General features: G+C 62.5%; 1 protein-coding gene across 8 annotated transcripts; it reads left to right on the top strand.

Annotated features, from left to right (window-relative positions):
- Positions 1 to 369: 369 nt before the first annotated feature.
- On the top strand, positions 370 to 24,995 carry MAP3K6 (mitogen-activated protein kinase kinase kinase 6). Of its 8 annotated transcripts, none has more exons than XR_014709039.1 (29): positions 370 to 919; positions 4,475 to 4,614; positions 6,714 to 6,737; positions 7,947 to 8,134; positions 10,417 to 10,585; positions 11,179 to 11,285; positions 11,696 to 11,866; positions 12,363 to 12,475; positions 12,997 to 13,156; positions 13,536 to 13,686; positions 14,333 to 14,440; positions 14,560 to 14,609; positions 15,404 to 15,499; positions 16,055 to 16,139; positions 16,320 to 16,453; positions 17,307 to 17,434; positions 17,820 to 17,956; positions 18,388 to 18,493; positions 18,747 to 18,904; positions 19,321 to 19,525; positions 19,662 to 19,821; positions 20,870 to 21,038; positions 21,455 to 21,640; positions 21,917 to 22,022; positions 22,553 to 22,835; positions 23,111 to 23,254; positions 23,525 to 23,625; positions 23,988 to 24,064; positions 24,450 to 24,513. XR_014709039.1 is itself a non-coding variant. In XM_084609662.1 (29 exons), the coding sequence occupies exons 1-28, from the start codon at positions 613 to 615 to the stop codon at positions 24,022 to 24,024; spliced, it is 3,882 nt and encodes a 1,293-aa protein (XP_084465788.1). In that variant the 5' UTR covers positions 371 to 612; the 3' UTR covers positions 24,025 to 24,064; positions 24,450 to 24,995. The 8 variants fall into 8 exon arrangements, 7 of the variants coding, with proteins under 7 accessions (XP_084465788.1, XP_084465791.1, XP_084465789.1 ...); XM_084609662.1 differs by having other exon boundaries at positions 371 to 919; positions 23,152 to 23,254; positions 24,450 to 24,995; XM_084609660.1 differs by having other exon boundaries at positions 374 to 919; positions 23,145 to 23,254; positions 24,450 to 24,995.
- The last annotated feature ends 259 nt before the right edge of the window (positions 24,996 to 25,254 follow it).

Here is a 25,254-nt window from a genome sequence, read left to right as displayed (position 1 = left end):
CAGGTCCAAGGGCATGCCTTTGGGGGCCAGCTTGCAGGATCGGGGCCTTTCTTTGCAAACATGGGGCCAGCAGCTCCTCAGCTGGTGTCAATCCCCGGGTGGGAGCCATGCTCCTTTACAGCTTTCGACCTTGGCCATAAATCCCTCCACCAGCCTCCTGGAGGCCGCTTTGCAAGATGCAACCCAGGTCTGGATTGTTTTTAAAGCCCAGGCTACTAGGAGAGGGGAGCTCCCAGCTGGAGGCCTCAGGCAGGAAGGGGAAGGATGGCTTTACTTTTCTTTTCATTCCCCTGGCGAGAAGGCCATGGTGGGGCAGCCGCCCGTGGCTCCTGCCAGCCCGGCGGCGGCTGCGTTTGCACAGGAAGGCGTGGGACCGGGTAGCTGCCGCTCCCCGACTCTCAGGCGTTCACACAGGGAAAGTGTTTTGGTGGGTGGGGCTCGGGGGCCCCACGTGGGCGGCAACTGACCCAACTGGGGCCCGGCGGCGCTCCGGGCGGAAACGGCCGTGCCAGCCTTTCGGCCCCGTGTCGGGGGGCTGGGGGATCCGCTGCACGTGCGCCCCCCCCCGCCCCACACACCGGAGCTCGAGGCTGCGGGGCGAGAGGCGCCGGCATGGACGGGGAGAGCAGGCCGGGAAGCGCCGGCCGGGCGGAGCGGGCGGGGAGTTACTGGCAGGACCCCCTGGCCATGGCCATCGCCCCCAGCAAGCCGGTGGCCGGCGCCCCGGGCCGCCGGGGGAGCAGCAGCCGGAGCCGGGCTCTCCGCGTGGTCTACGTCCTCGGCGGGGGCTCGGCCGAGTCCCTGCCCCAGCGCTGCCTGCGGGACGCCTGCCGGGAGGTGCGGGCGGAGCTGGAGACGGTGCCCTTCGGCCCCCTGGCGCTGGGCGACACGGGCCCCCTGGACTGCTTCTACAACGCCGGTGAGCCCCGGCCCGTGCGATGAGCTGGGGCCGGCCTCAGCCTGCGGGGGCGCCGGCGCGGGGCCGCGGCTGGTGGCCAAACTGGGCGAACGGGTCGGGCGCAACATCCATCAGCCCTCCCCCCGCGGCCTGGATCCGGGGTTGGGGGAGGGGGGGGTGTTCACTCCTCATTTCTGTGTCTCAGCCCCCAGCCTGGGAGCTGCTGCAGCCCCAGGGCTGTTCGCGATGCGGGTGAGAGCAGGGCTGCTTCTGGGCATGCCCCCCTCCCCTCCCCGGCCGGCTGCTGGCAGATGAAATGGGCCTTCTCCTTCCTTGAAATCACCCGGCCCCTGGAGCAATCTTCAGTAGGGCTGTTATCAGCTGGGGAGTGAGTGTGTGTGTGTTTGTACACCACTGACCTCTACCAGGTGGAGTGGGAACTGCTCAACTGTGTGTCATAGACCCTGTGTTATCTCCCTGTGGAGATTCTTCCTTCGCTCCCATGGCAGGAGCCTGGGCCTTCTGGAACAGGGAGCTCAGAGCTCTGTCCCGAGGGTTGCTGTGAAGTCCCTAGACAGTGATAGATTCTGTGTAAGATTTAGCACCTTCCCTTTCTAACACCGGTGAACAGTCTTGCACAGGGGGGCTGGAACAATTTGTGCAGTGCGGGTGCTGAGAGCCACTGAACCACACTGTAAACCCTGGATATAATAGTGCCTCCCGCACCCCTAGTTCCAGCACCTACGGTGAGGTTTCTCTATATTCTGTTACCCTCATTTAATGGGTGTTGGAAAGTTTGCAGAGAGGCTAAGTGACTTGCCCAAGGAGAGATCAGTGAGCAACATTGTGTGAGAAGTGGGATTAGAACCCAGCTCACCTGACTTCCAGTGCTGTGTGCTAAGCACCAGACCTTCCTGCCTTTCAGCCTCTGTTTCCTCCTCCTTATTGTCCTGTTTACTGTTTCCCTGTCATCTTGGGGGAAGAATGACAAAGAAATGAAGGTTTGTCAGTTACACAGATCTGGGCATCTCTGATTGTTCTCCGCTCAATTAGCATTGCGGGATGGTGCTGCCTGGAAGCAGACAATAAAATATCCCTTCCAAATGGGGTTGTTCCTGCAAATGGGGTTTGAGTTATAGCAAAATGGGGTCACAGACTCGCAGTCCAGGAGGGGAGTGTGTGGAGGTGTGGATATTTTGCATTGTGTGCGTGTGAGACACAGAGAATTTAGTGGGGATGAAAGGTACCAGGACAGATGCAACAGAAACCCTGGCAGTGCTAACTACCCCAATCCTGACCAGGCAGGGGATGTCCCACTAGGTGTCAGAGGGCTTCCAGTCTCAGTGGATCTGCAAATCTGTATATGTCCACAGACCATGTGTGCAGATCGGATGTGGATACCAAATTTTGTCAATGGACTAATCCTTCCCTGGCCACTCTGCTGTGGCTACTGGTTCTGCCACTTTCTCTGGACTGTGGATTTTTCTCTTTTCTCGTTTATTTTCACGTGTCCGAGAAGCTGCTGGAGCATCTCCCTTCACTGCCAATTTTTAAGTCAAGAGTGGCTGGTTTTCTAAAGGAGATTTTTCTAGATCCACCAGGAGCCAATTCAGGCCTGTTATGACGGTGGTCAGACTGGGTGATCACAGTGGTCCCTTCTGGCTTTATAATTGATGACTGACTCTTAAATCTGCCATGGGGGGAGGCAGATTTATTCTGCTCCCCACTCTGCTGGCCTGCTAGACTCCCCACCACAGGGGCGTCACACTCCGTGCATGCCCTTCAAGGACAAATCGGATGTGAGAGCCTGGCCCTTTAAGAAGGACTCCGGGGCCAGAAGCTACTGGAGCAGAAGGATGTCAAATGATGTGGAAATCACACACTTGTGCAGTGTGGTCACCGACTTCCTGTCGATCTGGGGTTTCCTCACCCGACATCTGTGATGCTCCCGATTCCTCTGGAGCAGAGGAGGGACCACAGCCACCCGCATCCCATGGCCTGGGGGGGCGTGGCTTGGATTTGTGCCCTTGGCAGTGGGTTATGGGGGCTGGAGGAAAAGATTCCTCCCTTCCCCCTAGGAGAGGTTAGGCAGGGGGATGTTCTCTGCTTAATGTGATTTATTCCATCTGAATGGTCCCATCTCACCTTCAGCCTCTGTCGCCTCTGTTCTGGCTCCAACCCAGGCAGCCAGGCTTGGGGGAGGAAACGCACTGTTTTATCGATAATGCCAGGAGGTTGGCTGGCAGCCTTGTGAGACAAAGAGATCCCAAGGAGAGAGCCTGGCTAACCCACGCACAATGCTCCTGGCCAGCTGAATGAGCCGGTTGTTCTGGCATGTGCCCTCTAGGACCACGCTGCTGGCCAGAGTCACTGACTGGGTCGGGCACAGGGACAGGGGACTCAGGAGTCCTCGGTTCTGTCCCCGGCTCCACTACTGACGTTGGATAAACCATGCCAGGGCCTGACTTTTCAAGAGCTGCTGGGTACTTGTGACTCTGCTTGAAGTCGACAGGAAGTGTGGGTCCTTGGCCCCTCAGGAAATGGGGCCTTAAGCTCTCCGTGCCTCAGTTTCCCCCAGTGGTGCTGTAATACAGCTGGACTTCAGAGTGCAGGCAGGGTGCGAGGGTTGAAGTGCTGCTGTTTTTTGTTACCCCTCTGATGGTGAAGCGCAAAGTGAGTTGTTGCATGGTCACTGGGGGTCAAAAGACCTTGCCTCACAGTATCCGTGTTATTCGCATCCCGTTCTGTTCTAGCTGCGGGTCCGGGGAAGCGTCTTGCTTTTCCTGGTCCGCTGACATGGTCTGTAAAACCTGCTTGCACGTATGTGTAGCAACGATCAGCCCACCTGCCTACCCCAGGGGAGATGGGGCTGGGCCTTTAAACAGCCTGTGGCAGGTTCGGTCCCCTCTGTCAGCTATCGCTCGGCTACCCTGGAGGGAATGTGAGATGGACAGAGAGATGAAGCCGTGAAACTGCTGCCTGCAGGAGCCCTTGGCTGGGGATGCAGTGGGGAAGTATCCTCACTGTGCTGAGTAATTGGGCGTGGTGGTCTATGTGCAATGGCCAGGGCAGGCAATGGGCTTTGCAAAGGGGATGAAGGAGAGTGGTGGAGCTGCACTGAGCGGTCTCTGGCCAGGAGAGGTAGTGATCAGGCTGGCCTGTGAGACCCAGCATCCAGGGTGAGGGACGTGCCTAGTCACTAGCCCCGTGGGTTGATCATAGAATCATAGAATATCAGGGTTGGAAGGGACCTCAGGAAGTCTTTTAGTCCAACCCCCTGCTCAAATCCCCAGTTTTTGCCCCAGATCCCTAAATGGCCCCCTCAAGGATTGAACTCACAACCCTGGGTTTAGCAGGCCAATGCTCAAACCACTGAGCTATCCCTCCCTCCAGTGTCACCTGATCATGTCACCCCATCACCAGGATGTTCCAAACCTGCAAAGTGAGTCTCCTTGCTATTCCCTAGGGCTCAGGGGAGAGGATTGAGGGAGATTCCCCAGTGCCCCAGACCTGTCCTCAGCTGCACGTTGAGCGATGCAGGCTGGCGTCTGATGGTCCCTTGTTGCTTCCCCGCAGATGTGGCTGTGGTGGAAGTGAGCAACTCCTTGTGCCAGCCCACGCTCTTCTACCACCTCGGGGTGCGGGAGAGTTTCAGCATGACCAACAACGTCCTCCTGTGCTGCCACACTGACCTTCCGGACCTGCAGGCCCTCAAGGTGAGTGGGGGTGGTGCCCCTCGGCGTTGGAAACCGGGTCCACTCTGTTCCGTAAGCTGCCACCGAGCTCTTCGCCACTGCGTGTGCGAGAAATGGCCACGTTAGCCGGGAAATGTCTGGTTACGCGTGGGAGATGGAAGCGTTAGGGAGGTAAAATCAGGTGGTTAGAGCAGCGGACTGGGAGCCAGGATGCCTGGGTTGGCCTCTGCTTGGCCCCATCATGTCACCTCTCTGTGCCTCAGTTTCCCCATTCGTAAGTCCGGAATGGCAATACTTCCCTCCCTCAGAAGGCCGAGGTCTTGAGATAGGAAGTGCTAGATGAATGCAGCACCCCTGTTGCTTTGCAAAAACTGTGGGCTGCTTTAAAGGCGAGCTCTCTGCTGAGCCCTTGGCACTCGCCAGCAACGTGGACTCGGCGGGGATTCTCAGCTGTGTACTGGCCGGGTAGCAGAATAGGGGGAGGCTGCAGACACCTGGCAATGTGGCATTACCCCTCCTCATCGTCCATCTCCTGTGATAAGGAAACGCCCGGGCAAGAGGAAACTGGCAAGAGCAGGCTCAGCTGATCCAATCACTGGACTTTTTGAACTTGCTGCTTATTGTATTACGGTAGCACCTAGAAGCTCTAACTGAGATCGGGCCCCGACTGTGCTGGGCACTGGACAGGAGCATAGTATACAGTCCCTGCCCCACCGAGCTGACAGTCCAAACAGACAACACCCAGGGTGTCGGAAAAAGAGTATTTTCTCTCTCTCTTTTTTTTTTTTTTTGGTACGGCTGGGAAACTGAGGCCGACAGAGACAAAGTGACTTACCCAGGGCTCACCTGGGGAGTCAGTAGCAGAGCAGGGAACTGATCGCAGATCTCCCAAGACCCAGTTTGGTGCCTTAGCCCCAAGCCCATCCTTCCTCTCCTGGGTTGGAATGATGCCTGTACAAAAAGCACAGTTCTGAACCGGAATGGAACAGCTGATCTAAATGGCAGAAAAACAAATGGGATTTTGAACAACAATCAGTGAGATGCTGGGGGTCTAAGCATTTTATTTCTGATCATTGGTCATGTACTTAGGAAAGCTTACTGGCCCTGAATGCATCTGTTCTGGGCCACTCCAGTGCATCTAGCCCTAGTGGGCTGTTGGGAATCTTAAAATCCCTGTCTTTCCGATTACCCGTATGCTGCTTTCTCTCTCTTTGTTTCCAGCATGGAAAGTGCTGCGGCAGTCTCAGGAACCATTAGACAGGAGCGCTTTCCACGGCGCCAAGCCCTGGAGCCTGGCCTTTCCCTGGGATAAAGCCCCCATCTCTAGCCGTAGCAGTGGGAGAGATCTGCTACAGCAGTCATGGGACTATAGAAACAGGGGCACAACAGCAATCGGCATCGTGTGATATTTAGAGTCTCTAGCATATAGGGACCACTCAGAGATAGTCACACCTTGGTCCTTTTAGGAAAAAATGCCCCAGTACCTATGAATTCCTAAGCCCCCCATGTTCCCATGACCTCCCCTCCGTAGACAGTACTGAGCCAAGTGCCGTATTTAGGGTGTGGTTCTGACCCACGGAGGGATTAAAGGGCACTCCAGCGCCAGGCCACAGAGGAGGGGGGAAAGCGTAGAGCAAATGACTGATCTGCTGCTTGGCTGTAAAATGCAGACTGCCTCCTTTCCAGGCCCTCCTCTCAGGGACCCTGAGCTAGCAAAATGTTACAGGTCTTGTTTTTCCCAGGAATGAAATGATCCCAACTAATGACCTATTCTGCACACACCCTCTGCTTCCGAAGTTGGTGCTGCACTCATACAGGGAGAGCGTTAAAACCCAGCCAGATCCCACCAGAAATAGATACACTTTTCTGTTCCCCTGATCTCTGTTGCAGTTCGGATGTTGGGGGGAGAGAACTGAGCACGTCCCTGGAAAGGTCTAGTTGTGTTGGAAGTGCTGGGGTCCTAGTGAATTTCTGTCTCGGTGTGTTCTGCTGCCCATCACCCTGCTGTCTCACCACCTACCATGTAAAATAGATTCCCAGATTGGCTAGTTTTAGGGGCTAATGTGTTCTGTGTCAGTTGAATGGACAGCTAAATATCCACCCTCTTGCTCCCTTTCTAGGAGGATATCTGCCAGAAGAACTCCGTAAGTGTGATTTACTGTCTGTGAATCAATTTATATTTTTTACCTTGTCTGTTTATGCTCCTTGCTCCTCAATCCTCACCTCTAGCCGCCTCTCTGTCATTCCAGTTCTGGGCTGTGCCTCTCAGCCCTGGCCTGCTGCACCCCCCTGTTGTTCCAGTCCGGGCATTTTGCAAACAGCTCTTGTCAGTGCGGCTTAGAGTTGGTTTATGCACCCACCGCCACCCACCTGCTGTTCCAGCAGGAACAGGCTGGGAAGGACAGAGCTCCCCCCATGCCCCAGACTCGGTAGCAGGGAGCTGATCACATGGGACATGCCCAGCTGAATCTCCCAGCTGGTCCCTGCTCTCTCTGCACCTGGTTTGCCATCAGGCAGAGATGGCCGGGGGGCCTAAAGGTGCCTGAAGCCCCCAAATGCGCTTCTGCCTGTGACCTAAAGTCTAGGTGCAGCTGCTCTCGGCCTCCCCAGCCCAATGATTGCAGACCCCTAAGAGACACAAGCTTAGCTTGGGAAAGCAAGGCTGCAGCTTCCTGGCTGCTCGGGGTGGGTCCAGGCTCCTGCTGGGGCGTGGACACCTTCCTTCACCACCACCTGCCTCTGCTCAGGTGCCCAAACTCCCCTCGGCCTAAGAGCTACGGATTACCCACCCCCGCACATGGGCCTGGCAATACCCTGTGCCCAAGGAACCTGTTTGGAGAGGGCATGGGGTAGGAAGCCTTTCACGTCTCTCGCTGGCTCAGGGAAGTTGTTTCAGGCTGTCTGCTGTCAGGTGGCAACAACTATGCCCTAGTGAGCAGCCTCAGTGTTTTTCAGTGGGGTGTTAACTCTGGAGCTTAATAATGGCTATGTAAATACCAAGGTTGTTAAATCTTTCACTGCTGATTGGAGCACACAACAAAGGAGCGGGACAGATGGCATTAAAAGGGCCTGTGTGGGCTGTGACGTCGAGTGGGCAGGGTTTGGATGGAGCTTGGGGAGATCCCGTTCCTCTTCCTTTCCGGCTGTCTGGAGGGCATTATGTGAGATGAGTTGGTGGGGTCTCAGCCCAGCAGCGTCTCTGTCACGAACGCCACCACCCATATGGGGACCACGTGGTCTTCCTGGCTGGCCATCTGGGCTGAGAGCCCAGGGAATGGATGGGCTGATGTGGGGGGGACATGGAGGGAGACTCCCAGCCCCCTGACTCCTGGCGCCCCGTCTCTTCCTGGCAGGACTGCTGCGGCACTTACACCTTCATCCCCTACGTGGTGACAGCCCAGAACAAAGTCCTGTGCTGTGATGCTAGCACCATGAAGTGCCTGACCGAGCTCTTCCAGCCCAGCTTCAATGTGGAGGCCTTCTTCACCCCCCTGGCGGGGCGTCTGGCCAAGCTGCTGGAGGGCACCCCCACCAACTCCTGGTACCGTACCGCCCGGCCGAGCGCATCCGCAGGAGGGGCGTTCAGCGAGGGCAGGGCACGGCCCCTGGAAACCAGCTCCAGCCGAAGCCCGGGGGGGTTGCGTGGCAATGCCCGCCGATTAGTGAGCTTGAGAGGACTGGCCCTTGCCTCCCACCACCACTGAGGGGAGTCTTTGCTGGGCCCAGCTGGGGCTTGCACGAGCCTCTGGCTGACTGGCATCTAGAGGCAGGGGCATAAATGCAGCGCTGGGGAGTTAGAACCGGAGGGCACCACCCAGCTCTGAGCATGGGGGGGGCCGAAGCAGCCGGAAGGCGATGGAAAGACTCCTGTTAACTTCAACGGCCTTTGGCTCAAACCCTCCCCTGCACTGCTCTTGGTGACCAGCCCCATTGATGCCAATGGCAGTAAAAGCTTGCTCCCCCGAGTAATGTCATGGCCGCTAGCCGTCGTGGTGTTTCAATGCTCGGGCGTTTCCTGGGGCTCCCTGCGCCCTGGGAAGTCGCTGATTGGAGCAAGCACCATACAAGTTCTGGATATGAGGAGCTAGGTATTCTGCAAACTGGGCTTTTCCCTGCACTCCGCAGCCCCCTGCCATATGGGAGTGGCACAAGCTAGGAGCAAGCCAATGGGCTGCAGCTTAAAGGTATTTTCTCTCTCCTTTTTCCTGTCCTCCATCCACACTGCAAAAAAGAGAGGGTGGGAAACCTCTAAAGACCGAGGCTCCCTGCCATTCCCCAAGCGGGTGGCAATCCCCTTTCCAGTTAAATCGCCTGAATTTCAGAGCTTTGCTCCTAGCAATCTCACTCCCGTTGCAGGGGGTCAACACTGAAAGGCCAGTAAATGTAGCTTGCAGGAACAGGAAGGGCTGGTTCTGACCGTGATCTGGTCTCTGGCGCAGCTCCGCTGATTGCCGCAGCTCTGAGCCTTGCACCGCACTGTCTTCTTGCCTCCTTTGGGGGGAGGAGAGGGAAGGCCTATATGTGGGGCTGGAGCTGCAGGGGCTGAACTGTGATGCAATGACTCAGGCATGGCGCAATTTCCTGCCTTTGAGATGGGTCAGCCTCTGCAGATCGCAGCAAGGGGCCCCGTCTGCCTCCTGCTGGGGGATTCTCAATCATGGGAATGCGGGCCGGGGGTGGGGTGATGGGTGTAGTAGGAAAGGCTCAGGGCTGAGAGATGTTGCAGGGGGAGTGGGTGCTTCCAGGCTGGTGCAATCTGCTTTCCGGAGCCTGCTGCATGCTCCCTGCGGGCCTGAGAGCATGGCTGAGGCCGGAGGTGTGGTGCACGCCCAGGGGAGCCAGCGTGGGGCTCCGGGGCGATGATGGCTACCGGGGGCGGGGGGAGCCCTGCAGTGGTGCTCTGGAGCCAGCTCGCTGTGAAGGCCTGGGGAGCCCCAGCACTGGGCTGTGGGGCCTGCAGCTGTCTGAGCGCTTGGGGGGCCCCCCCCTGCGGCGAGGGAGGGACTTGAAGGAAGTGAAACTGGGGGGAAAGGGGCTTTGTGTCACGCCCTCCCCCAGCTCCTCACCCCTCCCGGCTCGGCCCCGCCCTAGTCTGAGGTCCCCCGCCAGCTCATGGGTCCCCGCCACGGCAGGGTGGGGGCTGCACGTCCCCTGCATGGCGACACTCCCCGTGCAGTTCCCTTCCCCTTGTGCAGCCTGTCTGGCCCCTCAGCGCCCACGGGGACATCTCAGCCTGTGAAATTCGGGTCCAGGGCAAGACAAGCCAGAGCTGGGCAAAGGCCTCGCTGACCCCTTCTGGGCACGCCCAGGGCCGGGCCAGTTCCCTGCCTCCTGCTCTCCAGGGTCTGTCCTGCCCCAGAACTGTGCCAGGCAATGGGGCTTCCACCCCTTTCCATGGAGGGAGGCAACTCCACCTTCCAGGAGACTTCACTGCCAGGAGGAGACCTTCCTAGTCTATGTTCTCCATAGCCCAGCTCAGCTCCATCTGCTGCTCATTCCACCCCCTTTGGACCACCCCAGATGAGCCCTCCTTGGTGAGAGGTAGCGCCCTTCAGATACGTGGTCTCCCTTGTCCTCTATCTTGGTGGAGAGGCTGAGGGTTGACTGGGCCGTGGCAACTCGCCTCTCACGTGGGATAGGTGGGACCTTGTCCTGTGGATAACCAGAGCCCTCAGACCCCAGGGGTGTCAAGCCAGCCCCTTCCACTACCACTGAGTGCCCCCAGGGGAGAGTGGGCAATTGTGCAGGTCAAAGGCTCCCTCCCCATCAGGCCTCTGATCCAGGAGTGGGCTGCACTCAGCTCCGAGCATGGTTGTTTTCCAGCGGCTATTTCCGGGAGACGATCCGCCAGGACATCCGCAAGGCCCGGGAGATGTACAGCGGGGAGCAGCTGAGCCGGGAGCTGGCCAACATCCAGCAGCGCCTGGACAATGTGGAGCTCCTCAGCCTGGACATCGTCATGAACCTCCTCCTGTCCTATCGGGACGTGCAGGCGAGTCGCCCCCAGCCCGCGCCAGCAGGGTGGGTGGGGAGATGGGTGAGGGGGGCGGTGGCTGGGTGCTCGGAAGGAAGCGTGGCCTTGGGAGCACCGGCCCAAGGTCCCTGGAGATGGTGGCAGAGGTGGAGTCGCTGCCCGGGGTAGGCCCTGGCTTGTGGCTCTCAGAGGAGGTTGCTGGCCCTGGGTCACAGACACGACCATGTGCAGCACTGGCCTTTGGCTCCCCAAGGAGGAGCTGATGGGGGATCGCCAGGGTCCCCGGGCTGCAGAGCCCCCATCCCTGGCCAGCAGAATCGCAGCGCCTGGTGGGTGTGTTGCTGCCACCGGCTGCCCAGCAGGCCTGGCTGTCACTATGTCGGGGGGTGGCCGTGCTGGAGGAAGGGTCTCCCACAGGACACCGGGGTTCTGCAGGCCCCACCGCCTGTCCTCGACTGCACTCCGGACGCCATCCCGAGTGGCGTGGTTTGCCCGTCCCACTGCCGAGCCCCCTGTGCTGCGTCAGGCCTGGCCTGTTCCGCCCCCACCTGGGACCTCCTGCGGGATGCGGATGGCAGTCTGCTCCGCCTGAGCCCTGGCTTCCTCGGCAGGACTACGACGCCATCATCAGGCTGGTGGAGACGCTCCAGGCCCTGCCCACCTGCGACGTGGCCGAACAGCACAACATCCGCTTCCACTACACCTTCGCCCTCGAAAGGTGAGACGCTTCCTCGGGCACCCCAGGCCCCGCTCCCAGCCCCCCGGGGGGCCAAGCGCCCTCTGCTGCCAGTGGGCACCCAGCGTGCTGGGCCACCTGGCAGGGGGTGGTGCTGGGCTGAGAGGATCGAAGCCTGAAATCCTCTCTCCACCGGGCAGCATCCGAGCAAGCTTCCGCCAGGCTGCCCCTGCCCAATCCAGGGATAAGAGGGGAGATCAGTCTCGGGGGTCCATTCAGCCCTCGGGGTCTGCAGCGACGGAGCACGAAGGGGGGATTCTATCCTGCTGGGGCCAGGGGCCTGGGGAGCGGCACTTGGCCCCCCAGTTCTCTCTTTGGGGCGTTGGCTCGTTGCGCCTGGCAGCGCCCGGGACAGCGTGCATCGCGGGTGAGCACGCACCATATCTGGGTAGGCGGAACCAGCCTGGGGACCGGGAGAAGGCGCTTTCCGTGCTCCTGCCGGTGGTGGAGAGGCGAGAAGGGGCGGCGCCCGACCTGTACTGCATGTGTGGCCGCATTTACAAGGACCTGTTCATCGGCTCCGGCTTCACGGACACGGAGAAAAGGGACCAGGCCTATTACTGGTGAGGGGGGTTCTCTCTGGCGGAGATGCGGGGTGGGGAGGCCCGTGCCAGGGAGACTGGGGTGGGCTCCTTGGGCCAGTGGGGTTCTGAGCATAGACACACTTGCACTTGTCCGGGTGTGCGAAGGGCTGAGTGTGCAGCCATTCCTGAGCGTGCGCGTGGGCCCGTGGGCTTCACTGGGTTCTGGACACCTGGGGTCCCAGGTTCAGTTCCCAGAAGGGACAACGTAGAGGCAGATAAGCTGAGTTTATGGAGTCTTCCAGATGAGACCTTACAACCCGTCTACAGCAAGTGGGGATTAGAGACCCTCCCGCCCTTGGCACCTTGAGAGTCCTGGCTCCCCTGGCATTGGGATTAATGCCCCATCCCTGCACTGCCATGTATCGGTTGTTTGCTGCCAACCACCCCAGAAGTGGCTGCCTTTCAGTGGGGCTGCCTGGGATCCGGCCGGGTGACGGTTTCGTCACTGGCATTTCCGCATGTTTGAATTCCCCAGGTACAGCAAAGCCTTTGACACGGAGCCGAGCCTCCACTCTGGGATTAACTCTGCTGTCCTGCTCATAGCAGCCGGGCACCAGTTTGAAACCTCCGTGGAGCTCCGGCAAATAGGTGAGTGGCTCTTCCTCTGCCCCCGGCGTGTGTGTGTAAAGCACCGATTATAACAGGCTCTGCCCTAGTCCTGGCACGGCCTGGACAATGGCCCAAGGAAGAGCTGTGAGGTGGGTGGGGTTTATGGGTTTGTGTCTCTTGCACTCTGTGGCCAGGAGAGAGTCACTGAGGGGGTCCCTTGGAATTCGGGGGGGGGCGGACCCTGTCTGTCCTGGCTTCCCTTGCCAGTGGAATTGCACAGGACATGGGAGAGGAGGGGAAACGTCCTCTGCTAGAGACGGGGGACAGTTCTTTGGTTTGGGGTGGGGGTGGAGCGAGAGCAGGGGGTAAGGGTGGGGGCACTGACCCATAGGGGTGGGGGGGAGAGCATGGAGTGGGGCTATGACTGGGCGGGGCTGGGCCGGAGCAGGGGAAGCGTGGGGGTGAGCTGAGGGGATGGGGGAAGGCGGCGTGGGGCAGGGCGGTGGCTGGATGGGCCTGCCCTGCCCTCAGCAGTGAAGAGGAACCTTCCCGCCCCCCAGGCGTGAAGCTGAGCTGCCTTCTGGGCAATAAGGGCAGCGTGGAGAAGATGCAGTATTACTGGGATGTGGGCTTCTACCTGGGCTCCTGGATCCTGGCCAACGACCTCAGCAAAGTCATCCGGGCCTCGGAGAAGCTCTATAAGCTCAATGCCCCTGTCTGGTAGGTGGCAGAAATGCCAGCTCCCCCCACCCACCCCGAGCCCATCGGGGACCCCCAAATGGCAGCACCCTGCCAGTGCCTCCAGGAGGGGAGCTCTGCGAGGGGCGGCCAGATCGGCATTTGACTGACTCTCGGGCTGGGTTCAGCTTGGCCAGCTTCCGGGGCAAGGGTCTCCCCGAGCGGCCCCCCGCATGGGAGGCTTCACGCGGGCTTTTGGGCATGAGCCGCCCCGTGGGGCTTTTGCAGTGAACCGCGGGAGAGCTTGACGGTCCTGGGCACACGGGGGACAGCACGGGAGGCCTGTCAGTGCCCAGAAGCTGTTTCCTCAGTGGGGTGTCCCTCCCTTCCATCTTGCGCTCTGCCTTGGCTGTCACTGCAGGTACCTGACCTCCGTCATGGAGACCTTCCTCTTGTACAAACACTTCAAGACCTGCCCGGAGATCAAGACGCCCAAGCAGGAGCAGGCTGACTTCTGGATGGGCTTCCTGCTGGCCTCCTGCCAGCCCTTCGTCTCCACGGAGTGCTGCCCGGTGAGAAGCCCGCGGGCGCTTGGCGCAGCTGGCTCGGTGCGGCGGGTCGGCTCGGTGCGTTGAGTCCCGTCCCACCACTAGAGCTGCCTCTGGCCTGGCACATGCCAACAATAAGGCATGGTGAGGGCAGAGTTACCCCGAGTGATCGGCTCCCAGGTCCGAGCCTGGGATAGGAGGGCTGGGGTGGGGTGGGGTGGGGAGGGGGCTAAGGGCCACACCCGAGGAAGAGCCCGGCCAGCTGTGTGGTGAAGACAGACCCGGAGGCTACTGCTGCCCCATTACCCTGGTAACAAACCAGACAGGTGTGCAGGAGTGATGGTGTCAGCTGGCTTCAGTCACCAGTGCTGCTACGTAGGGGTCCGGAGCAAGCTCCTGGCAGCAGGGGGAGAGCAGAACCTGAAGTCGGCCCTTTGCAGGTTAAAATATGCCCTGGGGGTTCAGGGGGGTGTATCAGGGAGGGACACTGGGGGCTCCAGAGGAGGAAGCAGGATCCTTAGGTGAAAGGAGAAGAATATCGGCATTGATTGGGGCCCTCACCCCCAGCCCTGCCTTGAGGTCCCCCGCCTCCAGCCCACTGGGGATGCAATGGAAGGGGGCAAAGACCACCCCCGCCCCACACCAGCCTCTTTCTCCGCCTCCCTTCCAGGTGCTGATTCTGGAGCTGACCAAAGTCCTGCAGCCAGCCCAGCTGACGGTTCGCAATAGCGAGGCTGAAAAGTCGGTGACGCTATGCCACATCTGCCCCCCAGAGGAGGTAAGGTGGCTTGGAGCCCAGGGAGCAAGCCCACCCCTTTGCTTCCCTACAATGGCGACGACTTTCTGGGCTCTGGTTGTTCATGCTGCATGTTTCTTTCGGGTTTATTTTCCCCCTAGAGAGGGATCTCCAGCTGGACCTTTCCGGCTTCCTCCATCCGTGGAATCAGGTGAGGAGTTTAACTCTTTGTTGCCCCTTGGGATAGCCTCTCCGTCAGCCTTGGCACTCCCTGGTTAGCCTGCGTCCACCCGGAAATCTTCTCTGTGTCCCCAGCAGAACCCTCCTCCCCGAGCACCCTCCTTGCACTGGGCAAGTGTCCATCTTGGTTCCCATGCCCAGGGCTAGCTGGGAGCGCAGGGGGTAAGCCTGGCAGAGAGTAGACCTGGCTCCCCCAGCTGAGTGCCCGGCCCTTATTGGGTCTCATAGTAGGTGTTGGCCTCCCCAGCTGTGTATGGCACAAGAAGCCAGAGAGGTACCTGCCCGTAGGCAGGAGGTGGGCAGCTGGGGAGGTCCTGTGCTGCCTGGCAGAGCAGACTCCAAGAGCCATGGCATAACAGGCTCGTTCAGTGACCAGCCCCCCAGCTTTCTCTGAGAGGCTCCCCGGCCCTGCAGGGGTGGAGTGGGGGGTAAGAAGCACGGCTCGCCCAGAACACTCTGAGCGTCTCCCCAAGGGGGCTGGCATGGCAGGGAGAAGGCTTCCCCAGGGGGGAGGAGCCCTGTTAGCTGGAGTGCCAGCCCCAGAGCTCTGGATGTGCCCGAACCCCTCCTCTACAGCCCCATGGCTCCTGCTGGCAGTGCTGCCGGCCTGGTGAGGGGCCCAGTGCCGAGCCGCAGGGGCAGAGCAGCCCATGAGCACGCTGGAGCAGGAGGGGTTTCCTGGGGTGAGGCTCGGATGGGAGCCTCCTCCCGCCGCCTGCCCCCAATGCTCACTGTGGGGTGTGGGGCTGGCCTCTCTCTCTCCAGCATCTCCAAGTGTGATGAGCGCTGCTGCTTCCTATACGTGCTGCACACGGCCGAGGATTTCCAGCTGTACTTCCCCACCCAGCACCACTGCCAATGGTGAGCTGGGGCACGGGGTGGGGGAGGGGCAAGGACCCCCAATGCCGCTGGGGTGGGGAAGGGGCAGGGACCACCCAATGCCACTGCCACTGGTGGGTCAGAGGTGCTGGTGATGGGGCAGGATGGGGAGGCAGAGGGACCCCCTGGCACCATGGCTTTGGAGAGCTGGGGGGACAGGGGATAAAGGATCTGTCCCCCGTCCCAGAGCCCCTGCTGGGGAGGGGGAGCAGCTGCTCTGGGCTGGGTCTGAGGGGTGGAGGACCAGGCCAAGGAGGGAGCTGGAAGAGACTTCCTCCCCACCCGGGCAGATGGTGCCCTGTCTGTGGGGCTGCCCTAGCCCCCACCCCACACATGGCATTGCTGCATCTGCCCAGGGATCCTGTGGTTCTGCCAGCCAGCAGGGGTGGAGCTCTGCCGGGGCGGGTCACTGAGCCCATGGGTGGTGGCTCAGTGGTGGGGAGGTTCTCCGGGGCTCATCGCCCAGCCTGAGAGCCCCCCCGGAGGGGCTGGGCAGTGGGGCCACGCCCAGACACGCTCTCCCTGCTCTGCCGGCAGGTTCTGCAAGCTGATTCACTCCTTCGTGGCCGAGCTGGCAGTGGGGGGCGAGGAGGCGGGCGACGGCCCAGACGAGGACCTGGAGGTGAGCGCTGGGGGTGGGGGCGGTCTTGCACTCGGAGCAGGCGTCTCTGGGGGATGCTGGGGGGCAGTCCCAGGGCATGATGCAGGGGGCAGCGCAGCTCGCCGAGCGGGCGGGGGGGCATGAGGAGCTAGGCAGGGCTCGCTAGCCCCAGGCGCTCTGACCTTGCTCTGGCCCGCACAGTACGACTACGAATATACAGAGACGGGCGACAGGGTGATCCTGGGCAAGGGGACCTATGGGGTTGTCTACGCCGGGCGGGACCTCAGCAACCAGGTGCGCATCGCCATCAAGGAGATCCCGGAGCGGGACAGCAGGTAGGAGCCGCTGGGGGACGGGGCAGTGCTTCCTGTGGACGTTTTGGGGTTCAGAGCAGTCCGAGGCCGTGTCGCCCTGAGTGCCCGTCGTTCCCAGCCAGCTGGTGAGCAAGCCCTGCGTGTCGGTGCGTAAAGTCAAACCAGGGTATTGAATCCAGCATGAGATCCCTGGGGGTCTTTTCTAGGCCAAGGTCTTTGGCAATGTCGTCTCCTCCGAGACCAGTGCCCCCGCTGTGCGGAAAGGGGCCAGGGAATCTGATGGAGATGGCTCCAGGCTGGTTTCTCCCCCACCGGTGCTTTCCGCGATACACCCTGATCTGCCCTGCAGCCCGCTCTGTGCCAGCGAGTGGCCAACGGCCTGTGATTGCAGCTGGATGGAGAATTCGGGCAGCAGCCGGCTCCCCCGCCGTGTCCGGTTCGAACACGTTTCAGTTCCGTGTTTCCTTCCTTTGGGGTGTTACCCAGATCAGGGTGTTATCGGTTTTCCGATGGCCCCTCACATGACCCCCATTAGGTACGGATCCGACATTAGCGAGTTGGGGTATGCCTGATACCAGTGGCCCTCAGGCAGTGGGTCCCGCCCATGGTGATCTGGGGGTGGGGGCATGGGAGGTAGGTGAGTGTGAACAGATGTGCACTCTTGGTGTGCAAGAGTCCCGGTGTGAGCGCACTAGTATCGGGGGGGATGTGCACCTGCCTGGTCCTTGGCGTGGCTCTCACCTGCGCTTCCCGCCCCACTAGGAGGGGATGGCCTTGCTGAGTGCGGGGCACTGCAGCCCCATTGCCCAGCCCCTGGGGAGGGAGCAGGCAGGCTCGGCCCTTTACCCTTGCTCCCCCGGTTCCCGCCGGGCAGGTACTCTCAGCCCCTGCACGAGGAGATCGCCCTGCACAAGCGTCTGCAACACCGGAACATCGTCCAGTACCTGGGCTCCATCAGCCAGGACGGCTTCATCAAGATCTTCATGGAGGAGGTGCCGGGAGGTAGGCCGAGCAAGCGCCCACCCCAGGCTGGGGATGCCGAGGAGAGAGGCGGCCTGCACGGAGCAGGGTGCCCCAGTCTGGGGACGTGCTGCCCTCCAGCTGGCCTGTCTGGGCTATCGCAGACCCCACGTCCCAGACCAGCTGCCTCCCACCCTTGGCGACCCATGGCTCTAGCCCCAGAATGTGGCCTGGGGCCTTCTAGGGGGTTCCTAATGGCCTTGCATTGCTTCCCCATAGCCCAGTACGGCTCCTGCCCTGCCCACAATGCCCTGTTCTGTGCCAGCTCTGGGACTGGGGTGTGACGCTGGGGCTCGGCAGGGCGGGGTGGGGCCTCGGGGCGGGCACACGGGCTCAGTGGGGTTTCCATCTCCTGCCCCGTCCCCAGGGAGCCTCTCGTCCCTCCTGCGCTCCAAGTGGGGCCCCCTGAAGGACAGCGAGCCCACCATCGTGTTCTACACCAAGCAGATCCTGGAGGGCCTGCGCTACCTGCATGACAACCAGATCGTCCACCGGGACATCAAGGTGAGGGCGTTCCCCGGGGTGGGAGAAACGGCAGCTGACTAGGGACCACCCAGTTTATGGGGTCCGGGGCCTTCCCCGGACTGGAGGGGGATGACGGGCTAATCCAGCGACTCCACCACGCACGAGGCTGCTAGCCAGGGGCTGGGCTCTCTGCGCTGAGTCCCAAGCAGGGGCCCCGGCCTGCCCCCCCCCGCACTCTGGGAGTTCTAGGGCATCTGGTTGCAGCTGGTCTCATTGGCCCCTCCACCTCTCCTGGCCCCACAGGTAGGGTGGATCCACCCTCGACCCCCAGAGTAGGACAGAGCGGGAGCGAGGGGCATTAGCGGATCTGGAGGGTGGGGGGGGGAGCACCCCTTGTCTCTGAGCACTTGCCCCAGGAGGATCTCCACAGCTGTGAGCTGTTCTGATTGGGGGGGGGCGGCGTTTGGCAGGGAGACAACGTCCTTATCAACACCTACAGCGGGGTGCTGAAGATCTCTGACTTCGGGACCTCCAAGAGGCTGGCTGGGATGAGCCCCAGCGCCGAGACCTTCACAGGTGAGGGGCTCTGGTGCAAACCCCCCGCCCGCTCCATTGGGTTGCGGCATGCTGGGCTGTGGGAAGGGGCCATTTGCCATCTCCCCACCATGCACAGGGGCATCCTCAGGACCTGGCAGGAGGGGAGGGAAGGGGTCCCCAGCCCATCTGGGTTTGGGAGAGGCTCGCTGACTTGCAGGGGGCACTGGCTGATCTGGGGCAGGCAGGCGGGGCTGGGGGCTGGCTTCCCTCAGTTGCTCTGGTCTCTTTCCAGGCACCCTGCAGTACATGGCCCCAGAGGTCATCGACCAGGGCCCCCGAGGCTACGGGAAGCCGGCCGATATCTGGTCCCTGGGCTGCACCGTCATCGAGATGGCCACGGGCCACCCCCCGTTCTATGAGCTGGGCAGCCCGCAGGCCGCCATGTTCAAGGCGAGGACGGGGCTCACTGGTACCTCTGGGGGAGGGTGGGGTGGGGGCTGACTGCTTGGGCTCCTCTCTGAACGTGGGGGCTGGCGGGGGAGGGTTATGGCTTCCCCCGCTACAAAATGGGGGGTGAGTCTCGCTGCAGCTCCCAGTGGACCGGTGGCCTTGCCCCAGTCCGGCTGCCATGGGCACTGACTGGCCCCTCATTGGCAGCCTCAGCAGAGAGACCAAGGCCTGACTGGGCTTTGGGCTGAGGCCCATTGGGTGACGTGGGGGAAACTGGTGCTGCTCACACCGTGGGGTACCTTGTGGGGGGGTGAGCCAAGGGACAGTGCCTCTCTGGGCAGTGCCTGGCTGTACGGGTACTGGGCCCGCTCCCTGCTAGGGTTCTGTGATGGCCCCTCCCTCATCTCCCTCGCCAGGTGGGCATGTTCAAGATGCATCCCGAGGTGCCTGACTCCATGTCGGGGGCAGCCAAGGCCTTCATCCTCCAGTGCTTTGAGGTGGATCCGGATAAGCGGGCGCCCGCCGCAGCCCTGCTCCAGGAGCCCTTCCTGACAGCACCCAGCAGGAAGAAAGCCAGGAACCAGGCTGTGCCAGCTGCAGAGGGAGGTGCACCGGGGGCGGGTGAGCTAGGAGGCAGGAGAAGGATATTAGGGACAGGGGGGAGCCCAGGGGAGCTGGGGGGGGGCAGGACATGGTATCTCGCAGGTGGGCTGCATTCCCTGGAGGAGCTTCAGTAACCAACCCTGTCTCTTTGCAGCCAGCTCCCCTGCCTCTGAGTGGGCCCCTGCAGCAGAGGGGGCCAGCGAGGCCAGGAGCCCCCCCCTCCCCCTAAAGGCCCCCAGGACAGCTGCCAAGGCAGACAGCAGCTCGCCAGCCCACAGCTCCAGCAAGGTGGCCCAGAGATGCAGCTACCTGGGGTATGGCTTCCCTTCTGGGGGAAGGAGGGGCAGGCTCGGGAGGAGTCTGAGGATCTCGGGCTGGGGGGGAGGAAGGGGTCCATAGGGCTACACACTGCACCCAGTGACACAGCTGGACACTGCGCCTCCAGCCTGATGGGTACATTCCCCACTAGTGCCCCCAAGTGAGCGGCAGCCCCATGCCCAACCATTTATCCCTGGCTGGGTTTCCTGGAGGGTGCCCGGTCTCGGGGCGGTAGCTGTTGCACGCTGAAGTCGAAGGGGAGCCCCCTGCCTTAGGGGATCAAGCAGCCGGATGTGCCCAGGCTGCACCCCAAGGCCTCCCCCAGCCCCTCCTGCGTGTAGGGCCAGACCTGACCGCAGGCAGCAGGGTGGGTTTGTAGGGCAGGGATTGGGCGACACCTGGTGGTCAGCAGCTGTCCCTGCAGCTGAGTTTTGTGCGATTTCACCTCCCGCTCCAGGCCCACGGAGCGGATGGGGCAGGCGAGTGGGGAACACAGACTCCGCTCTCCTGAGCGCCCGGCTCCCCGCAGCCCCGTGACGCAGGGTATCTGCCGAGCGGCCGCTCCCTCGGAGCAGGAGGGCTTGTTCCTGGTGTTCCCAGAGCCCGGTTCACCGGCTGGCAGCCGGAAGCTGCTGCTGTAGCCGATGGCAGGGGCCTGGGGAAGGGGGTTGTTCGGGGGGTTTTTTTGTCCTGGGGATTCTTGGTCCAGGGAGATTCGGATCGAATGACAAACCCCCCAGCTGTCCCCGCGATTCAGTGTCCCCCACGCTGGCCCGGGTGTCCCTCGCTCCCCAGGAGAAGGGCTGCTGTGTACAGGGGTTCATGACCCTGAGTCTCCCTGTCCCCCCAGCCCGAAGGGCCTGCAGCGCTGTGGGGCGGCTCCCCCTGGAGCATGTAAGGGAGGCGTCCTTCCCATCCCAGGCTCCGCAGTGGGTCAGCTACCGTCCTGAATCCTCTCTCTAGCACAGGACTGCCCCCCACCCCACAAGTGCCCAGACTTCACTGCATGTCCCTGCTGGCCGCCCTCCACTCCTGTCTCCCCAGGGCTGCCGAGGAGCCAGCTGGCTTGGATTGCAGTAGCTCCCCCACCCCCGAGGAGAACGGCGGCATGTTCCTGCTGAAGAAGGACAGCGAGCGCAGGGCCACCCTGCACCAGATCCTGACGGAGGAGCAGCCCAGCATCGTGGCTGCCTTGGTGGAGGCCCAGAGCCAGGTCAGTGCTAGCCCCTCGAAGGCTCGGTAGCCAGGCCGCTCCAGCTGCAGCGTGAGTGGGCCCAACCCCTCTCCTGCATGGGGCAGACAGCATGCGGTTCGGACCCCTCCACGGCAGGTCAGGGTCTAAACTCCCTGCCCCGGGCTGGGGGCCGCTCATCAGCCACAGAGCACAGGACTAGCCTGGCCCCGGAGAGGGGGGTCTCCAGTAGCTTTACGGCCTTTGTCCTTTTCCTGGGGCCTGTCACGTATGACCTCCATCCACTCACTAGCTCTGGCCCAGGGAGAGTCTGAGATCCCTCCCTCTGCCAGCCCAGCCTTCCCGGGTGCCCTTTGGAGGCCGCCCTAGCATTGCGAGCTCCGGGCCTGGGAGCCAGTCGGTCCCCCCCGGGCTGAGCCTTTCCCTTCCCCGTTCAGAGCTGGGAAGGAGGGAGGCTCTCCTCGGAGCACATCGCCCAGCTGGTGTCCTGCCTCAAGAGCTACATCCGCTCCCCCAGCCGCCGGCAGCTCAGCCAGGACCTGCTGGGGCTCCAGGCCCTGCTGTGGGCGGAGGACCTGAGCCTTCGCCACGTGCAGGTGCCGCTCTTCAGCTTCCAGGACACGGTGAGTACTCAGCCCTTCCCAGGAGGGGGCCGGGCTGGGCCAGGCCACTTCCCCCTCCCCACCTGGCCGGTGACCTTTAAAACTCAATTGCACAAGTACTGAGCACCCACTGCCTCACCTGGGCAGTCACAGGAGGATAGTGGGTGTGGCCAATGAACAAAGGGGGCGGAGCTTCTGTAACCCAGGCCTGGTGGGGACCCTAGAGAGAGCCAGGGGGGGTCGCCCCTCTGGGCCTGCGGTGGGGTCGGTGTGGCCCATGCTCTCTCCTCCCTGCAGGTGAAGGAGCTCCTACGGCAGCACCAGATCAAGCCGCACTGGATGTTCGCCCTGGACAACCTCATGGGCCAGGCCGTGCAGGCGGCTTTCACCATCCTTGTGACGGGTGCGTTGGTGGGGGGATGGGGGGGGGGACATGGGGCTGTTTGGTGGCCCTGGCTCCTGTTCCGCTTGGATCCAGCCCCGTGGGGAATTGGGGCCTGGCTGGGCGGCAGCTGGGTCCCTAGCCGAACGGCAGTGGATTTGCGGCTGGGGTGGGGGTCCCATCGGAGTGCTTTGGGGGGCTGCTAAGGTGACACTCCGTATTGGGACTGTATATAGAGACGGAAGCAGGAGGCTGCCAGCCAGGGCCTTGAGACCCAGCTCTTTCCACCCCCTCAGCTGGCAGAACCCCTGTGCCCCTGCCCGTGGAGTTCTGTGCCCGAGGCCGCTGGGCATTGCCCTCCCTGACTCCAGCGGGGAGGCTTCCCATCAGGAAGCACGGGGCGCCTGCCCGGGCATAGCGCCTTGGGAGAACAGAGGCAGCAGGACGCTACTGCTAGTCGTGGACCTGTGGGGCTGCACTGACCCCTCAGGTCCCAGTGCCCAGAGGCATCCCTAGGGCTCACAGCCCTCTGCCCACCGTCCCTACCCCAGGCCAGCCACCTCCCCCGCTCACCGTCTTCCTCCCGGCGCTCCCAGAACTCCGGGTGAAGCCGCAGCCTCCCCTGGGCAAAGCCCATGAAGGTGGCAGCGACGACGAGGCGGAGGAAGATCCGGAGGCGCAGGGGGCAGCTCCTCCCCCGAGCCAGCCCAGCGTGGGGACCCCGAGCTCTGGTATTAGCAGCGGCACCAGCACCGAGCTGGGCTTCCGTCCCCCCCCGGCGGACTCCCTGCCACTCCTGCAGCAGCTCAGCCGCCTCCGCGTGGAGACGGGCAGGTAGGAGCCCGGCTGATCTCCCGCGTGGAGGGGAGACGGGGCGAGGAGCCTGGCCCTCAGCCAGTGCTGGGCCCAAGGGGTCGGGAGGCGCACCCCACAGCCCCCCTCCTGGCCTGGATCCACCCACCAGGGCGGTGCCACTCCCCCAGTCCAAGGGCATTAGGATCCACACTTGGGCTGGGCTCCCAGCTGTGGTTCTGCAGTAGGACTGACGTGCTCAGTAGCAATCGCCCCCACCCCTCCACCCCCCCCCCAGCGTGGCCCTCAATTCCCAGGCTCTCCGCCTTGCCTCCCCGGCGCGCGTGGCAGGCTGCAGGAGGCGTTGCTGGAGAAGGAGCGAGAGTTGCAGAGGCAGCTGCAGAGGGTGCTCCGGGCCGCGGAGCAGGATGCCAAGGCTCTGCAGGGATCCAAGCCCCGAGGTGAGCGATGGCAGGACTCGCCGGAGAGGGGCTGGGGGAGCTCTCTGGGGCTGCTAGGGGCAGTGGGGAAGGGGCAGGGGGAGGTGGGCATGGCAGGGTGGAACACGCCTTGGTCTCTCCCCCAGCTGCCCACACCTGGGCAGGGGCTGGGTCTCCCTCCGAGCCCCACGGCTCTGGGGCACACGGCCGGAGCCTAGAGACACGGGGGAGGCTGAGCCCGCAGAGTCCTGGGGGAGGCTGACCCGGGTCTGAACCCTTCTGTCCGCACAGCCTTGGCCGCGCACCCCCGGGGGCCCCAGCAGGGGGCGGTGGACGCCCTCCTCATTGCCTGGTTACAGAGCCACGGAGCGGATGAGGCTGCGACCGAGACGGTACGTCCCCTGCACCACATGAGCCACGGCCCCGGCCTTAGCAATGCTGGGAGCGGGAGAGGCTGGCTCCAGCCCCTCTCCTTGCGGGGGTAGGCGGAGCTCCGCTCCAAGCCCACTCGCGGTGCCCGCGGCTGGCACCGAGGAGAAGCGCGGCCCCGGGGAAACTTCTCTGCAGGGGCCCTGCTCTCCAGTGTCAAACCTGCCCCCTTTCCCCTAGGCTTTGGTGGGGTGGGGGCCAGGTGCCGGGGCAAGAGGCAGCTGGGGCTGGGGTGTCCTTCCCACATGCCCAGCCCTCCAGCTCTCCCTTCCCCATGGAGCCAGTGGGGTGGCCCCATCCCAGCTCTGCCTCCTTTCTCCCCCAGTTCCTGCAGCACGGCTTCACCCTGCCCGACCTGCTGACCTGCGCCACCCGTGATGACCTGCTTTACACCGGCATCAGGTAGGGCGGCGGGGGGGGGGACCAGTGCCGCTGCCCCAGCCCTCATCCCCAGAGGGGCACTGCTGGCTGGGCCACGAGGCCACGCCTAGGGCTTGTCCCTCCCAGCCCAGCCACAATGGGAGCGAGTGGCTTTGGCGAACCATGAATCCGTCCTGGGAGCCTGAGCAGACTCTGCCCTGGGTGCGTTTCACGGCAGCTCTGCCCGGGAAAGTCCCTGTGCTGAGTGGGGCGTGGGGCTCACAGAGGCCATCCCCTCGGTGTGGCCCCTGTCCTGTCCCCTGGGTGCCAGACGGAGGGCGAGGCATTACTGAGGCTGTTTGCAGCCGGTGCGAAGGGGCGCAGGGTCTGGGGTGTGTCTCACTCGGTCTCCATCTATCCCTGCCAGAGGGGGGCTGGTGTGCAAGCTATGGGGAGCCATCCAGGAGCACCGGAAATCCCTGGCCAAGCAGGCGCAGCGGGAAGCCGCGTGAGAGACGGGACAGCCGTAACCTCCCCTGTGGCATCAACTCCCCTCAACCAGAGCTGACCAGCAGGTTGCTGCCGTAACACCCTGCCAACCGGTCACGCCGCCTCTGCCCTCGAGCTGGCACGTGGCTCCTGCCATCGCTCTGCTGGGCACCATGGCCCAGAGCAGCCTCCCACCCACTGCTCTGCTTGACCCTAGGCAGCAAGCGGGAGAGCGGGAGCATTTGCTGAGGGACGGCTGCCGCCCTGCCCATCGCACCTGTGTGACTCCCCCGCCCCCGGCTGGCGAAGGAGGTGCCCACCCTGCTGCCTTTGCAGGAGACAGAGGAGGCTGCTGCAGCAGGACCATGGGGCTTTGCTGGTGAAAGTAACGGGACCACAGGGGCCTCAGCCTCCTCCCCAGTGACCGTGAGCTCCAGCAAGCAGGGAAGTGCCCAGCACTGTAATAAACAGCCTCCAAGCTGTGTCCCCGGCTGCATCCTCATTGCGGGAGGGGGCAGCCCCTGTCTGCAAAGGGAAAATGAAAGCAGGTTCTTCCCACGCTGGGTGGGGGTCTTGGGGCAGGCTGTGGGCCCAGCTGCTTGGAGCCCTGTCCCACCTCAGCCCAGGCTGGCATCCCCAAGGAGGCAGTGCTCCCCTCGGCCTGTCTGAATCCAGCTCATCCAGCAGCCCCTGCGCGGGGTGGGGGCAGAAGGAAGCGGTGAGCCCCTCCCGGCCCGCCCACG

Source organism: Lepidochelys olivacea (genome assembly GCF_965140295.1).
Source record: "Lepidochelys olivacea isolate rLepOli2 genome assembly, chromosome: 19".
Classification (NCBI taxonomy): Eukaryota; Metazoa; Chordata; order Testudines; family Cheloniidae; genus Lepidochelys; species Lepidochelys olivacea.
This window is presented reverse-complemented; position numbering and strand designations above follow the sequence as displayed.

What these genes read in the sequence shown, in the direction of transcription:
- MAP3K6 (XM_084609660.1), top strand. Translation starts at nt 613, where the DNA reads ATGGACGGGGAGAGCAGGCCGGGAAGCGCCGGCCGGGCGGAGCGGGCG. An exon ending in TGGTGGAGGCCCAGAGCCAG is followed by an intron (nt 21,039 to 21,454) that starts GTCAGTGCTAGC and finishes TTCCCCGTTCAG; the next exon opens with AGCTGGGAAGGAGGGAGGCT. An exon ending in ATGAGGCTGCGACCGAGACG is followed by an intron (nt 23,626 to 23,987) that starts GTACGTCCCCTG and finishes TTTCTCCCCCAG; the next exon opens with TTCCTGCAGCACGGCTTCAC.